Here is a 16,757-nt window from a genome sequence, read left to right on the forward strand (position 1 = left end):
AAAGAGATGAGATCCGGCCACGTGATTTAAACCACCTTCCACGTGCTCGACTTGGCATTTCTCAACTTATCATCGTGCGTTTCAACACTACAAGTTAAGTAACATCTCCGATTGGATTAAATATTTATCTCTTATCCACTTGATACTATAGAAATAGATACCGTCACTACAGCTTCCGCATCTTCCAGTCACGAAACATCCCCCCGCCAGCAGCAATTATAATCAAAACACGCAAACGTAGACTGGCCTCATAAGTTACCTAAAAGGCCGACCTTGCCAAGTCTTATTTCCGCTTTTGAAAATGAGCTCCCAGCAATGTGACCAAAGCCACGACTTAATTATAGTTGAAGCTTTTTGACCCAGTAAAGATCGCTATACTCACCTGCTATACACCCTAAAGCATCAACCGAGTTTGATGCTTTGTAGCGCCCCTTGATTCTGCTCCCAGATTGCTTTAGGCACCCGCCCCGCAGCCTTTCTTTCCATGAAATCGCCTCTCCTTTCGACCCAGAGCACGTTGTAGAAATCATAATTCTCGTGACGCCACTCTTTTGGTAGCCCCTCCTCATCATAGAAGTGATAACAGTTGATGTTTTTGAGAAAAAAGGGCCCCTGATCCCGCTCGTCGGCCTCTTTCTCCATACTCTTATAACATTCCGATCTCGAATCTCCAAAATACGCTACTACACTGTTAGCATTAGATTTTCCAGGATATCATTCCTTCTCACCTATCTTCTGCTGGAAACTCTCAGTCAGCGCGAAATGGCAGTGATCGCGCCTGAACTGGTAGCAGGCCAGTCTGTCAACCGTCTCCTCGTACGCCACGGCAGCTTCCATAAAGCTTGAACTACCCTGAGAGATAGCTATGAGTTCGACTGTTTGCTGGGCCTTGATATTTTCATTATCATTCATCACTCTAAGTAACCCAGCCCAGCGCCCTTGTTCGTCTTCGAGGGTTATCACAGGGCAATATGTCTCGAATTCGGGCTCATTCTTGTATAGCTGCGTGTCTAAGACGGAAATACGAAGCATGGCACCGCTACTAAGCAATTGCTGCGCCCTCTGATGAGGATATAGAACTCTCCGGACGTTAAATGTAGCTGTCGATGTCGTGCAGGAGAGGAAGCGTTTATACCCTTGGCTTCCGACGGTTGATGGGACATGTGTCATTGGCAGGGGGTAGCGAAAGATAGACTGAGCGTCTGAATCATGGGAGTACCAGCTGTTTGGTCTGTTTGTGGGTGTATACGGCTTTACTCCTTCCGCAGAGTCTGTATCTTCTGTTTTGTAGGACCACCCATTAGGCAAATCTTTATTGGAAGGGTTATCCCGCAACCCTTTATAGTGCTCTAGTATTCCCGGTTCGAGTATCTTGCACTCGTCAGCCACGGTGGTCGAGCCAACCCAATCAACAAGCTTCCTAGTCCTCCTAGAAGTTTCGCCTCGGATCTCGTAATCTAGACCGCTCTCTAGGCTTGCTGGGTCTATCAGACATTGCCACCCGGCCCAAGACCAGGATGGTAATGGCGGAGACGATTCAGGTTTCTCCTCAGAACAAACTCGCCTCTTCGCCTTGACGAAAGGCTGCCAAAGAAGAGCGGAGTCAAGAAAAATAGCTGGTAGTCCACTGATGAAGCCTCCCGAAAACCCGTATGTCAACGCATCAAATACACCGGAAATAGCCGGGAGCGCATCCTGGGCGTATGTGAGATTGCGATGATTGTACCGACATATCAGCTCCATGTAGAGCCTGAAGTTGGGTATGGACGAGGTTACAAGATTCTGTGATAATTGTTTATTTTCGTTGTAGATCCTTGTTTCCGTGTAGTCCTTTTGGCTTCGAAGTCTTGATCTCAAAGTCATATTGCCCGACTTTGGCGTACCGAGTTTTCTAACGCCTGCTTCCTGGCTGGTGATCAAAGATTCAGACCACCACACATCACCCTGACAATCCCAGAATGCCGTTTCATTAAGAAAAACCAAAGACCTCGTGGAAAGCATTTGTTCCTGAAACGTCCATCCGCGTGTGGCCCAGTGTGTTGTCATCAGTGCCCCATGAAGGCTACCCGCACCAGGGAGGCCATCTATATTTTTAACTCTGTCAATACCAGCTCCCGACCCGTATAATCCCGATGATTCCGCCGCTGCTATGATCGTGAAATGGGCTCCAGAATATATGTCCCTCATCGATAGGACATTGTCACAGGTGGTCTCGTCGTTTTGAGGGATACAGAGACAATCAACCCAGAGCTACCGCACGCCGGATTGTTGCACGAAGTCCACTGAGTCCCGAATAACTTTGGGTAGTTTTTCAGCCACCCCTAACTCGGAAGATAGAAATCCAGGCTTTCTGAAATCATCTAACTTGTCCCGTTGGAGCATCAATCTCTGTGCAGGTGTCTGGTTACTGGTGGTATCTAGTGGAGACGTCCAGACATAGCTAAGAGCTACATATTTGTCGACTGAATTGCCCGGCACGAGGCAGTTTTCTTGGGTGTCGATAATCCAAAAGTTTGGTATGTGCTTTGGTGGCGTAACTTCGCATTTGCTGCCGTGGAGTTCTTTACATTTCTGAAGTGCGTTTTGTAGTGAAGACACGATGTCTGCAGTCGACAGGCGTGCAACTGCCATTCTTACCAGTCCTACACAGCTCAAGAGGATGGCTTCTTAACCAGAGAAACGGTACGTAGTAGGTCGAATAATCTCTAGCAAAGGATACTTGAACTCGTATCCCACTGTTTTTGAGAAGCGAGATGTTTCTATCGGGAATCTCAAAGTTGTAGCTATATATAGCTTGATACCCAACATACCCGAGTAGGACTTTGCGAGGGGTTATATATCTATATTTTCCCCCAAGCTCGTGGTGTCACGAATAAAACAGGAATCGGGGGAAATAACCCACCGCCACTTGGTTCATTCGCTGTTCGTGCCGATGGCGTACAACAGGTAGTTGAGCAGGATCTGTTTTCGTAATATTATATACTTAACCATATTAAGGTACCAAGGTCTAAATGGTTATAATGATATGCTAACTGAGGCTTTAAATTCAAGTTATGGTAGATGCATATAAATCGAAATACCCTTACTGGGGCCACCTATTTCCCATATAAAATCAACAATTTGGCATATTTATATCCTATTTAAAATCAAAAACCGTATATTTTTCTTTTTCTTTTAAATTAAATATAAATATGCCAAATTGTTGATTTTATATGGGAAATAGGTGGCCCCCACTAGGGTGGCCCCAGTAAGGATATTTCGACTTATTAAAGATTACCATATGTAAGGTATAATATAAAAGGCTAGGCCAGTTAATCATGATAGAGTAGGGGTTGTCATCACAATACAAGCAATAGGAACAACTGGTAATTACGTATAACTAAACACTTACTACTCTGGATATCCCACTCACTAGCACTTGTGAAGGTTTAAGAACGTGGTCTACTTTAAATATTAATTATCACTTTTCTTGCTTTGTCTAAATATTCTAAGTTATTAACTCGATTCAAATATCATACTTCTGCTTAGCCAAGTCAATATTTCTTTTAAAAACTCAAGAAAATACAATGCATGGGCTATTTATGCCCCTGGCTAGAACCAGCAACGATATAACCCATTAGCCCTTCTCAAGTAGCATATTGCAAATGTAATTCTCTAAAATATATGCCAGCTGTCAGATTTGCACAATGTTTGGCTAATTCATCCCATAATAAATACATAAATACGTAGATAGGTACCTAGGTAGGTATCAAAACTCCATGTGAGTACTTGCAGCATCACGTCGCGGGGTGACCGTCTTCATCTTCTTGCACTACGGTCCGTACTTTCTATATTTCTATTAGGCAGCCAGCGTCAGCTCAATTATTAATTGTGCTGGTACCTTTAGACGTATCGCGTTCATAGTCACGCGTTCACGCAGGCATCCACAGTTAAATTTCTTGCGTGAATGCCGTCCCATCTTCATTTTTTTCCCGTCTACAACCTCAAATTGTTGTCGACGCCAGAATCTCTTCACTCTGATCTCGAGTTTCTCCACTGAAATGCCCCTCTGTCCTCCAGACGATCAAGGCAAGTCAACCTACACGATCCTTAGAGTTATCTTCTTAGTCTAATGAAAGCAGATCCGGACTTTGACAACATGTCCGACACGATGTCGCCCGCTGGTCCTTGCAAACTTGCACAATCCGAGGTAAGTTTTTCTGTCTCCTTTCTTCCTCCTTCCATTGTTTGCTCTACCTATCTCAAAAGCTACGTATGCTGAATAATTTCAGTCTGATGACGAGGTCCCCCCGGCAAAGCCCGCCAAGGTCAAAAAGACATACAAGGAGAAATACATCGAGGTATAAGATAAACTTCGTGTGGTTTTTGGTCAACTGAATGTTGTTATGACTGGCTTAGAGGAGACCGCGAAAATGTGTAACGAAATGAGAGACGATTTGAAATCATTCGGAAGTGATACCTGCCGGGAGATCTCAGCTTGCAAATGGGCCCTCTTCGTTTCCAACCAAGCCAACGTGAAGCTTGAGAGAGAGAACATTGCTCTACAAGAACACATCAGCATGCTAGAAGCCAGACTCAGTGAGAAGGAGGACTAGGAGTTTTGCCCACAACGCCATCCCATCCTACGCCTTAAGCGCTGGATCAAGATGAAGATGACGCTGTCTGGAACAAAAGGCTGATCAAATTCGGAGGGATGAAGAACATTTGACTTAGTAGTCTAGGCGTGTAAGGATTGGGTTGAGTGCTTTGTCGCTCAAAGCTTTACTATGGCATCACAATCTTTATGACGGAGACGCCACTATTGTTCACTCGTTGATTTCAAACGGACCAATAAGTTCCCCTGCAATTAGGTAGTCACCTGCAATTCAATTAGTCACAGTTGACTTGCTATATTGACTTCCAAGTTTCGTCCATCTTTGATATACTCGTTTCGGCCGTGACATCAAAATGTCGTAGACTCAACCTAATCCCCATATCATGAGCAGACAAGTCCACTGGTCTAGATGGGCTCTAGCTTTTTATGCCTTCCCTTGCCAAGTTCAAGCATGATCCATTCGTAAACGGCCCATTGAACCGCGTTAACAATGAAGGCCCTAACACTGCATACGGTTAACCCTCTAAAGAGCACTCGCATGCCTTCTTCTTTATATGCGGCTCTGGCAATTTCGATCGCTCCTAGGCGCCTTTGGGTTGACAGAGGGGAGTTAAGCAGAGGCATTTTCGTAGCATCAGAAGCTTGTGCTTGAACCCTGGTCTTAATGACATCAAGAGGAAATATGCTAACCCAGGTGACAATGCCAGCTAGACCGCCACAAAGCAAGACCTTTGCTGCATCTTGTGAGAAGTCGGGGGCGTTCTGTCGGTTGGACTCGGCCCACTTGCTACTCAGTTCATAGGACCAGAAATAGAATCCATACCCAATACTATCCCTCAGCGCTGTGATAACACCACCAAAGTATAACCCCCTAATACCCTCGGTCTTGAATACCTGCTTCGCGATGCTCCAGCTCGAGGCTGGAGGCGATGACAACTGAGCACGGCACTTGATCAGCTCAGTTGGGGTGCTCACGGCCCAGGTTGCTAGGCCACCAACGGCACCAGCGAACCACGTAGTCCAGAGGTTTGACTGGCAGCTCAAGGCAGTATTTATAGCGGCTTCGCTGCGGTTATACGAGACGAAGAGGAGAGCGTTTAGAGCGCCATAGCCGAGCACAGGTGCAGCAGTCCCGGCTACTAGAGCCGACTTGCTTTCGAACTGTCGGACATATGATATGACCGTTTGATTAGGTATGCCTTCGCGCGCTTGCAGCCGCACCTTAATAAGGTCTAGGGGATTTCCGATTAGGATACCAACAGCTCCGCTGATATAGCCGGCCCAGAAGTCTGCGGACATAGCCAGAACACTTGATCTTATGAGACCACGGCTAGTTTCTCATAAAGATCGGAATTTTGAAATTTTAAGTCCTCGAAACAATAACCTATTGTCTCACTCTTGTCACCTCCTAGCTATGTACAACTTAATATATACGGAAAGTGACATGGGGACTTGAGAGGTTGAAAGTCCTTATCGAAAAAGTAAAAGAAGAGAAGTACAGTTCACGTCAGATCTCTACTAAATATAATGGCGCATTAAGGAATCGGATTTTGATAAGCCTACCAAGTGAGATCAGCACAAAGGTAGTAAGTGAAATGAATATACCAAATAGAAACCCCGCTATTGAGGAACGACCAACAATGCTAGAGTGATCAAGCGTCAACGCGGGGTGACGGATAGCTCTAAATACATAGTGGAGCTGATTATTAAACTATTTAAATAGGGTATTATTCGTAAATGGCTTGGGGAAGTAGCCTTGGATATAAGACAACCTTTTGAAATATTAATAGAATGATAGGATGAACTGGTCTAAGGAAAAGAGCGAAAAGTAACTTTGTAGGTGATGATTGCAAGTTACATAAGAACAGAAGGCATTCGCATTCAATTGAGCTCCATTCAATTAATATAATATGTGGGGAAGACGAACTAGCCACGTGATTTGGTGTCACTTCCCCGCCAGTTCCAGCAAAGGCGCGACGCGCTTGCCTCAAGTCAACAAAATGTAAAAATGCCTAACCTTAGGTAGATTAAGATTAATTGATTTCTAATAAGTCGCCGTCAAGTGGCAAACCCCAATTCTATACATCATTTAATTCGCTAGGCCATACCTCAAAATACATCTCACTTTCTTGCAGAGTAACTGCTAGGTGTGAGGAGAAGATAATGTATTTAACCATTCTCTCTAGTTAATACCATTGATATGGATCAACTACTAATATTGTATTGTATAGGGCGAGTGCACCCGCTACTCCGCTGGTAAAGCCGAACAACACCCCTGGGAAACGCCTCCATTCGCAACAATCAAAGGACCAGCTATTTAAACCATTCAGATGTCCCGGTGCGGCTCTTAGTTCCCCGGCTATCGATCGCCCAGTTCGGAAAAAGAGGAAGGTCGATTATAAAGGTGCTGGTGGCGATGACTCGGAAGATAAGCCTTACACAAATGCCGATAGATTAGCTCTAGCAAATCGAGATGTCAATCGCTTCCCCGTATTCCAGCCTAAGGATAAAGACAAGGTCTTTAGGAAGGCTTTTAGCATACCTCTGATCAATAAGAACAACGGTTCCTATAACCCCAACCGTCCTCCGCCAACACTCGGCTTAAGGCAGGGAGCTGTTTTTGTCGCCAAGCCTTTGCACGATCCGAGCGGCGAGTTTGCTATTGTGCTCCACGACCCGACTATCGACGATAAGCCGAAGGAGACTAGCAAATCGGAAGGCGACGAAGTCAAGGATGCGACCCGAGAAAAGCTTGACGCACCCTTAGTTCACAAGAGTCTAGCCGAGATTCTAGGCATCAAGAAGAAGGTAGACGGTGAACATCCAAGAGTGCCAGTCGTCATCGACCCTAGACTCGCCAAAGTGCTACGGCCACATCAGATCGAGGGTGTCAAGTTTATGTATAAATGTGTTACCGGCATGATCGACGAGAAGGCCAATGGCTGCATTATGGCTGACGAAATGGGTCTCGGAAAGACGCTTCAATGCATCACGCTTCTCTGGACTCTCCTAAAGCAATCTCCCGACGCCGGCAAGACGTCGATACAGAAGGCTATTGTCGCCTGCCCATCTAGTTTAGTTCGCAATTGGGCAAACGAGCTTACCAAGTGGCTTGGCGCGGATGCTATCACTCCTTTCGCTATTGATGGCAAGGCCTCTAAAGAGGAATTAACTAGACAGCTTCGTCAATGGGCTATTGCAAGCGGTCGCGCAGTTACGCGGCCAGTAATCATAGTTTCCTACGAGACGCTTCGGCTGAATGTTGAGGAGCTTAAAAACACTCAAATCGGTCTGATGTTGTGCGACGAAGGTCATCGATTGAAGAACGGAGACAGCCAAACGTTCACAGCTCTAAACAACCTCAAAGTCACGAGAAGAGTCATCCTTTCTGGTACACCTATCCAGAACGATCTTTCTGAATATTTCTCTCTAATTAGTTTCGCAAATCCCGGTTTACTTGGCAATCGACTGGAATTCCGAAAGAGATTCGAGATTCCTATTCTACGAGGCCGCGATGCTGATGCAAGCGAACATGATCGTAAGAGAGGTGACGAGTGTCTAGGCGAGTTGCTTGGCATCGTCAACAAATTCATTATCCGACGAACGAATGATATTCTATCCAAGTATCTTCCCGTCAAATACGAGCACGTCGTATTCTGCAATCTTGCTCCCTTCCAGCTAGATTTATATAACTACTTCATCAAGAGTCCAGATATCCAAGCTCTCTTGCGTGGCAAGGGAAGTCAGCCCCTCAAGGCCATCACCCTACTCAAAAAACTTTGCAATCATCCAGATCTGCTCAATTTGTCAGAAGACTTACCAGGATGTGAGAAGTTCTGGCCCGAGGACTACGCGCCAAAAGATGCACGCGGCCGCGATCGAGACATCAAACCGTGGTACTCGGGCAAGATGCAAGTGCTTGACCGTATGCTGGCGCGTATCCGACAAGACACGAACGACAAGATCGTCCTAATCAGCAACTACACCCAGACCCTTGATCTCTTCTCTCAACTCTGCCGACACCGCGGATATGGCCACCTGCGCCTCGATGGTACCATGAACGTCAGTAAGCGACAAAAGCTCGTCGACAAGTTCAACGACCCGGACGGCGGCGAGTTTGTGTTCCTGCTATCCAGCAAAGCTGGTGGTTGCGGTCTCAACCTCATCGGTGCCAACCGCCTCGTCCTATTCGACCCGGACTGGAACCCTGCCGCCGACCAGCAAGCGCTAGCCCGTGTATGGCGTGACGGGCAAAAGAAAGACTGTTTCGTGTACCGGTTCATCGCGACCGGAACCATCGAGGAGAAGATCTTCCAGCGCCAGAGTCACAAGCAATCATTGTCGTCGTGCGTCGTCGACTCGGCCGAAGATGTAGAACGCCACTTCTCGCTAGACAGTCTACGAGAACTGTTCCAGTACAGACCAGATACACGAAGTGACACACACGATACGTTCAAGTGCAAGAGGTGCAAACCCGATGGACGGCAGTATATCAAGGCACCAGCGCTGCTGTATGGAGACACGAGTACCTGGAATCATTTCGTCAATAAGGATCTCAAGCCTATACAGGATTTGCTGCTGCGACAGGAGTGTGGGGAGAAGGAGGTTTCGGCCGTGTTCCAGTATATCTCGCATTAAGGTGGCTGCTAGGGACGAGGAAAGAGAAATGTGCGAGGCGCTGTTTTGACACGATAGAACGGCGCTGGAGGATTGGTCCGCGGCATTTGCAATGGTATGGTGTTATGGCATGGCGTCGTTGCTTCGTAGACTTGCTTGCTGCATGGCAATATAGTGTATCATGAGAGGCTTTACGAGAGTACTTAATGAGGCCATGGTCTGACGGATATATTAACCCAAGTCTTGCTTCTACCGCTCCTGTAAATTTGTGACACTCCCAATGCCAATATATCTATAAGAACCGTTGCCTCGTGCATACCGCCCATCTGTAGTACTAACACTCCCAAATCCTACCTTTCGTTGCCTTGTTCACTTATATTCAAGCGTCCCCGGGTTATATGCAACATACTACGTACAGTTCGGTGCTGACCTAAATAGCGAAGGGTAGTAGGTATTGTGCTGATACCCGGTATCGGATTATTACTTGATCGTACTATTTTGTAAATCCGTTATGGTGGTTAAGTCTTTAATCAAGAAGATAGATGAACATGAATATAAGAAATTATAACGTATTGATAAAAATGTCACTAGATTTGTCGATACGTTTAAGAAATCACATCGAGACTGCTGGGACAAAGGTACCATAATATAATCAATACCTAGTTTGGGAAACTTAGCAGGCGACTTCCTCACTGCTAATATCCTAACCGTAGTTCCTCATCCGCCTCGTCAGCTGCATCCGCACTCATCCGTACCGATAGCAGCAAGTTCTCAGATGAAGCCACGGGCACTTCCAAGGCTATTTCCATCTCATCTCTCACATCGTCCACGACACGATACATCTCGCTGATAAATAATGGCAACGAGTCTATTGTCAAATCCACAACACGAGATCCATCATTAGGTACCGTATTTACACCAGACGAACCAGTATACAACCATCTTCAGCAAGAATTATTTCCTACTAGAGACCATCCTGCGCAAATACCTACCTACCTATCCATCTATAGGTCCGCCTCCAAGTAAACGCCATGATCTACAATGCAAATACCAGGCGTCGACATCCTGCATCTACCTAGCAGGCGGCTTGACTCAGCTTGGCATAGTCCAGCCACGCCTCCCCCACAATCCGCCATCTTGATAAAAAGGGGTTAGAAATTTCGTCGGCATCTCAACAGAAAGTGGTATCATGATAAGAAGTGAGAAAGCCGCAACCAATCTATGCCAGACACAATATATTTGTCCCGTTACATGACAACCTGAGATGGAGTTAGTATAATCGTGAGGCCGAGGTAAAGGGTTAGAAGATAGGAAGAGCCGGAAACTTACGCAATCGTCGTTCTGCTTTCCCTGAGGAATACCCATCGCCTCAAAAGTAGCAGGCCCTTGGTTAGTCTTAGATGTGGGTTTGGAGGCGGGCGCTGGCGCGGATGCTGCAGAGGTAGGAGTACCAGATGTTGGCGGCGGACTTGATAACGGCGGTCTAGCCTGGGCCTGTTGGGGCGGAGCGCTTGAGCGACCGTAGTCTAACTGACTAGGACGGTCTTTCAACGGTGCACCGCTTCCTCGGCCGCCGCTTGACGTTCTCTGGCCGCCGGGACCCCCTTGAGGTAATCCTCCAGGCATCGGCATGGAGCTATTGCGAGGCCCTAGGCCACCAGCCATGGTAGGAGATGAAGGGCCTGAACCCCGCCCGCCATGGTCGTAAGGAGCAGTAGAGATCCGGGGACCAGGGGCATGGGGGCTCGGCATAGATGACTCCCTCGGACCATAGCCAGCCGGATACTGGCCGGGCGGAGGCCCTTGTTTCGTGAGTCGGTTGGGTCCAGGGTTCTTAGCAGGAGCAGGGCCGGGGCCGGGGCCAGGTCCAAGTCGCGGGTCATATCCGGCCGGGGGCAGTCGCTGATCGAATTGCCCCGTGATAGGGCGAGCTCTCGGGTCCCTTCCAGGGCTGGGCTGTCGGTAGCCGCTTTGACCTGGCGATCCCCAACCGGCGGAAACTGGGCGACCACGGTTGGGATCCATACCAGCTGGAGGGACAGGCAACTGGCCTGCTGAATGGGACGGACGCATGCCACCGTTACCAGGAGATTGCGTACGAATCCCAAAGGAACTTCCTGGCCGGTCCGCAACAGGCCCGTTCGACGGCCGAATGCCTGAGTTATAGTAAGGAGCAAGTTGCGGCTTTCCACCCGTATCGTCTTCGGGGTAAGGTACAGCAGCAGACTTGGGTCGTAGAGATAAGGCTGGCGGCCTGTCATCTTCTGGATACGGAGCTGCTGATGACGGTCGGTCCGGAAGGTTGACGGTGAAAGCAGGAGGTCGGTTACCACCGCTACTAGCGAGTCGGGATGGGTCTGGCATGTCTGTGTGGTCGAAATTCTGTACTCTAGGGGAGGGGTGCGGCGATACCCTGGGCGAATTTTGGTCTTCCGACAGCGCCGGCATAGGGTTCTGCGGTTGCTTGAATCGCTCAGGTCTTTGACCCCTCTGCGAGCCATGTTTCGACTTGATGCGCGTCAGCGCCGTCGTCTCGTGGTCCTTCTTCGACAACGTCTTAGATTGTGATAGACTTTCTAATCGGTCCACGGCATCCTTGTTACCATGATCTGCCGCCAACTCGTACCACCTTCGGGCTTCTCGTAAATCCTTTTCAACCGATATTCCAATTTCGTAGTAATAGCCTATGGCAAACTCTCCGGTTGGTAGTTTTGCCTTGGCAGCTAGCTGGGCGTATTTGAACGCGAGCCCTTCGTTCTTCGCAAATGTCCCTTCGTAGCCAAACAAGAACCATCTGCTAACACCTAGACACGCTTCAGGTTGGCCCTGTCTAGCAGCTAGGCCATAGTAATGTAGCGATAGTGCCGGATTGAAATCGCAACCGAGTTGACATAATTCGTAAGCCTGTCCCATCTTCAGCTGGGCCTTAGCAAAACCGAGATAGGCAGCCTTTTCGATATATTGTCGTGCAATACTAACGTCGTATTGTAGAGCACCTTCGGGGATGGCGACGTCCGGGAGATCTCTTGCGATGAGCATGCCATATACAAAGGCACCTTGGGGTGCATCTTCATCGGCCGTATCAGCAGCGATATGTATCATATCCAAACCCCTTGGGATGTCTCTGGGTTGGCCCCGTTGACCTAAGAGGTTGATCATGCCTAGTCGGTAAGAAGCTGCGGAATCATTCGTAGATAGGCCAAGTTGATAATGCTGCAGAGCCTTTTCCATATCGTTTGAATTTTCGTATAGCATACCGATTCGATAGTCGGCGCGACCCCATCCTGACTTTGCGGCGGCTGAGTAGCAAGCATACGCCTCCTTCTTGTCTTGTCGCTTACCAAACTTGCCGAATTCTAGCCACTTGCCCCTGATGAATAAAGCCTCAGGGTGTCCCTGGTCTGCAAGATAGCTAATTATGTTAATAGCGTCGATCCGCAGCTCGTGTTCAATCTTAGGCGTTGCCGTCCGCATTGGTAGCTCTCGGTCGTTGGGGTTGCGCGTGGCCTCCTCTTCCCGGAGAGCAGCTTCGGCAGCTATCTCAACATAGGACAGGACGTCGCGGGCCCAGCAAATCTGCATGTTAGGGTCGTTGGAATGAAGTACATGGTGGCGACTCTCGGCTAGTACGGCCTCCTTCTCTTCATCGCTAGGAGGGATGTGCTCGCCTTGAACCTTGGGGAAAGGCGAAAAAGAAGGTAATTCGCGCATATCTCGAAGGTCGCTCTCGAACTGGGGAACGCGATCCTGAGTTTCTTGGAATGGACTGAAATTGGATGCGGGACTATAATCGGCAGCAGGATTGCTCCCGTATTGCTGCCCAAAGTTATTGACTTTGGTGTTCAGCACGGTGGACAAGGACGGCTCGCGAGAATGTCGCGGACCGGATCCGGGTGCTTGCGACGACGAATTTACTGATCGAGCTTCTAGTTCCATTCGTTGGAGGCCTTGCTGCATGTTCTCGGGCACTTCTGGCATTACCCTATTATGTGCGAAAAGGTTAGGTCAGGTCAGGTCAGGTCAGGTTGAGTCAGGTCAGATGATGACGGTCAGGTCACAGAGATGTTGCATAGGTAGAGATAGATGTCTTGCATGCTGTTGGCTGAGAGTAGGATATTGTTTCAAGAGGTAGGTAAAGAGGTAAGTAAAGAGACAAGTAAAGATGCAGGTAAAGACATAGGTAGTGTAGATAGATAGGTGTATGTATAGGCAAGTAGTCTTAGAGGCAATAGATGTAATAGAGGTAATAGAGGTAATAGGTAATGTTAGATTAGTCTTTAAGAAACGTACCTTTGTGGTGACGGGGCTAGGACCTCGGGCATGTAGTAGTCGTCCATACCCCCTGGATAGAAGGTAGCTCCAAAATTAGGCATTTCGAAATCGTCTTCGCTTGTCTGCGGCTGGAGAGAACCTGCATAAATTTAAAGAAAAATGTACTTGTCAGCCTGCCGCTCCTGGGGGCCTATGGGTCACGCCAGTCCGGCTACAGACCGGCGTAAGATGATAAATGTAATGAAGTACTTTGATCTGACTGGTAAAGGAAGAATCCGTTGTTGTGGCGGGGTCCCCTATTTTCCTGGTTTCGACCGAGTGGCGGCCAAAAAACCGTAGTACGCAATAGGTTGTGAGTTGTGGGTTGTGGGTTGTGGGCTATGGGTAATAATGGATTATGGGTAACGAGTTATGAGTTATGAGTTATGGGTTAACTATGGTCAATTGTTTCTCCCCTCTTTAACATGGAGTATGTACCTACAAGACCCTTTGATCGTCTTGATCCGACCTGACCAGTTGAAGGTAAGAGTAAGACCTATATCCTAGGATCCAGGACCATATGGCATATGGATTTCGGAGAATATGTAAGAGTCAGGTAAAGTTGCTGATGAGTTCAATTTCCCATGTCCGGTAACAATAAATAAAAAAGGGGGAAATATTTATCGATTCTGAATAATGTTAAAACTCTCAAGGGTGACGATTGTTTAAGTGCTCCGCGATGGTCCAGACGCTCCTGATTAAGACTGAAATGTCACCACTGAGGGGGGCTCAGGTACATTCGTCCAAACCTACCGCCACTTCCCCAGATAGGTTAGACAGATTTGCTAAGCCCCTTGGTGCTGAGCTTAGAGTATTTTTTTATAGGTACCAGTCTCGGCCAGTCAGGGCATCATTAGTAAAAGAGCTCTAATAAAAGACGGCCCTAAAAGACAGCTCTACATAATAAAAACCGCTTATTGTTAATTCCCGTCACCAGTTTCCTTAGTGAATGCATAACCCAGATACGTCAGATCGTATTCCAACATATGAAGGGTTGTCTTCTAGGTTAGGCAACAGTTGGCTTTTTTGTCGCATATGTTCCTGCATGACTGCACGATCGTCCCGGATCACGGATCGTTACTTCAAGGTTCGGTTCCGGAATCTTAACATCCAAGGGTCCAGCCGGTAGTGGTCTATTGGTGTCCATTGGTGTCCATTGGCATCCATCGAGCCGACAAATCTTAAATCGATATCCGTGCAGGGCCTCATGGGTGGTGTAGGTGATGATAGGGAGGTGTTGTGGAAGGGAAGGGATAAAAAGGGGATCTGTTTACATACCTTGATCCATTTTGGGCTGCACGTCCGCAGTTGGCGTCCTCGGCCGCGCGTTACCTGCTTGAGCCTCCGTCGTCATCTTCACCAGTACGCAAAGCAATCGTATTAGTCTAATTAACGACTACGTAATCCCTGTTGCCGATGTTGAGTACTGCCGATTTGTAGGCAGGGAATCAAGGTCATAATATATAGTGAGAGTTGCAGTAAGGGAGTTGTTAGTGAAGTTAGTCAAAGTTGCACAAGTCCAAGCAGCTGGTTCTTAAGTGTCTACAATTTAGATCCCAAACCATATTCACCCTAGCAACTATCAGGCATATATTTACATATTTGGGTTCAATCTGGGTAGGAGTTGGGAAACAGATGGCAGCGTCTGAAATAAGATGAAGGGACCTCACCCTCCAACGTTGACGGCCGAGATTCCCGCTGTCTACATAGCCAGGGAAGTTGATATCAAGAGCGAAATGAAGCTTCTGCAATCCTTCCATTGTCTAGATGTGGTAAAAGGCAGGGTAAAGATGAAATCATTTGCCTTATTAGTTTATTCATCAATGCTTAAAGTTACCATGCAGGTGTTACAGCCGGTACGATGCCTCATGTTGTAATGCAAGCCAGATGGAGAATATCGCGGCTAGTCCACCATAGCCTCATTATGTTCTATTTCTGGAACAGCACGGTCGTAGCCGCAGCTGAATATACACTACACTACCTAGGATGCACCTAGACTCGGATATCCACTGGTAGCAAACAGCTGACAGCAATCCTCATCCCCCGCTGATCCTTCCGCGTTCTTTATACATACATGCATGGGTTAATGCAGATAGATAATGCCGGATTGAAAGTATGCAAAGAGACGATTGAATAACATGATCTGGTTTTTTTTGGGGGGGTTTTTTTTTTTAATAATATGCATGAACATGACTTATCCTTCCATCTTCCATCCTATGGAGACGGGATAAAAAACCAAGCTGGATCAAGTAATACCAAGAACGATAAACAAGTTTGACACAAACATGTTACTGTCCTCCTTGGATTCTCGAAAGGCACAGGAAAGGCACAGGAACAATGGAAATTCTATAGAAGATCCATTTGCTACAGTTGGCAGGACGGAATGAAACACGACTATATCTGATGTGTCATGTGGATCTAGTCGTTCACCGTTGGGCTCTGGCGACTAATAAACCAATATTTAGTTAGACAAGAATGAAAAAGTGTCCGAAAAGAGCTATAGAGGGTGGCCGATACGTGAGTAACCAGGACCTCGTGGACAATGGACAGTGGGTAGTTGTCAACTGACAAGACCCAGAAAGAGACGAACAAGTAAACAGAGACACACAATCATAAGTAGCTCGTATTAATAGAATAGAAGACATGTCGATTTACGACTTGTAAGTCGTCTTGATAATATTATCAATATTCAATATTGGAATATTGGAATATTGGAATATTTTATATTTTAGGATAAGAGACAAAGGGAAGAGGAATTTGGAGAGGATGAAAATACGAATAAGAAAAAATGGGACTGCAAGCCCACCAGCCACAACGGGGACAAGCAACAGCACATTTCAAAGCTTCAGCCATATGTGGCGCAGAGCTCGTCACTCCATGTCCATTAAGCAAAGTGGATCGGGTTCTTTCGTCAGCCTCTCAGCCTGTTGCTTGCCTTGCCTCATCACCAAACCGATAAATCCACCTTCACCAAGTCCCCAAGACCAAGCAGCAGCAGCAACAACACTACCATTTTCCATCCGTCGTATTGAATTTGCCTCGTCTGAATATCCTTCAGAATCACCAATTGGGAGATCCGAGCTTGCGAAAGCTCCGCAGTCGTATTCGCACTTATCTTCGCCAGCGACGCCGACGAAGCTACTACAGCAGCCCAACGGCACCACCACCAGCGAAGCCGTCACCCCCGTAGCTCTCTCATCCTTGCCGTCCACAGCGCCATCCTCGCCATTACTCC

General features: G+C 47.4%; 4 protein-coding genes across 4 annotated transcripts; 1 reads left to right on the plus strand and 3 right to left on the minus strand.

Moving 5' to 3' along the window:
• Positions 1 to 402: 402 nt before the first annotated feature.
• Positions 403 to 2,631, minus strand: F4813DRAFT_401507 (heterokaryon incompatibility protein-domain-containing protein; the record flags this gene model as incomplete). The annotated part of the gene is made up of 5 exons (XM_049248415.1): positions 403 to 680; positions 729 to 1,750; positions 1,931 to 2,250; positions 2,284 to 2,537; positions 2,568 to 2,631. 5 exons carry the CDS (start codon positions 2,629 to 2,631, stop codon positions 403 to 405), a joined length of 1,938 nt encoding a protein of 645 aa, XP_049101342.1.
• Positions 2,632 to 4,797: 2,166 nt separating this feature from the next.
• Positions 4,798 to 6,107, minus strand: F4813DRAFT_331526 (solute carrier family 25 member 45). The gene has a single exon (XM_049241136.1). It carries the CDS (start codon positions 5,891 to 5,893, stop codon positions 5,000 to 5,002), a length of 894 nt encoding a protein of 297 aa, XP_049101343.1. The 5' UTR covers positions 5,894 to 6,107; the 3' UTR covers positions 4,798 to 4,999.
• A 403-nt stretch (positions 6,108 to 6,510) lies between these two features.
• On the plus strand, positions 6,511 to 9,495 carry F4813DRAFT_352724 (recombinational repair protein). Its single transcript, XM_049242548.1, has 2 exons — positions 6,511 to 6,759; positions 6,826 to 9,495. Coding segments are annotated over exons 1-2 (2,409 nt in total). The 5' UTR covers positions 6,511 to 6,757; the 3' UTR covers positions 9,233 to 9,495.
• A 963-nt stretch (positions 9,496 to 10,458) lies between these two features.
• F4813DRAFT_387494 (uncharacterized protein) lies at positions 10,459 to 14,876 on the minus strand (the record flags this gene model as incomplete). Its single annotated transcript, XM_049246566.1, has 4 exons — positions 10,459 to 10,470; positions 10,541 to 13,193; positions 13,502 to 13,622; positions 14,801 to 14,876. The coding sequence occupies 4 exons, from the start codon at positions 14,874 to 14,876 to the stop codon at positions 10,459 to 10,461; spliced, it is 2,862 nt and encodes a 953-aa protein (XP_049101345.1).
• Positions 14,877 to 16,757: the final 1,881 nt, after the last annotated feature.

Source organism: Daldinia decipiens (assembly GCF_022478715.1).
Source record: "Daldinia decipiens strain CBS 113046 unplaced genomic scaffold F4813scaffold_9, whole genome shotgun sequence".
Classification (NCBI taxonomy): Eukaryota; Fungi; Ascomycota; class Sordariomycetes; order Xylariales; family Hypoxylaceae; genus Daldinia; species Daldinia decipiens.

Excerpts from the sequence above, each read along its gene's own strand:
- F4813DRAFT_331526 (XM_049241136.1), bottom strand. The coding sequence starts at position 5,893 with ATGTCCGCAGACTTCTGGGCCGGCTATATCAGCGGAGCTGTTGGTATC.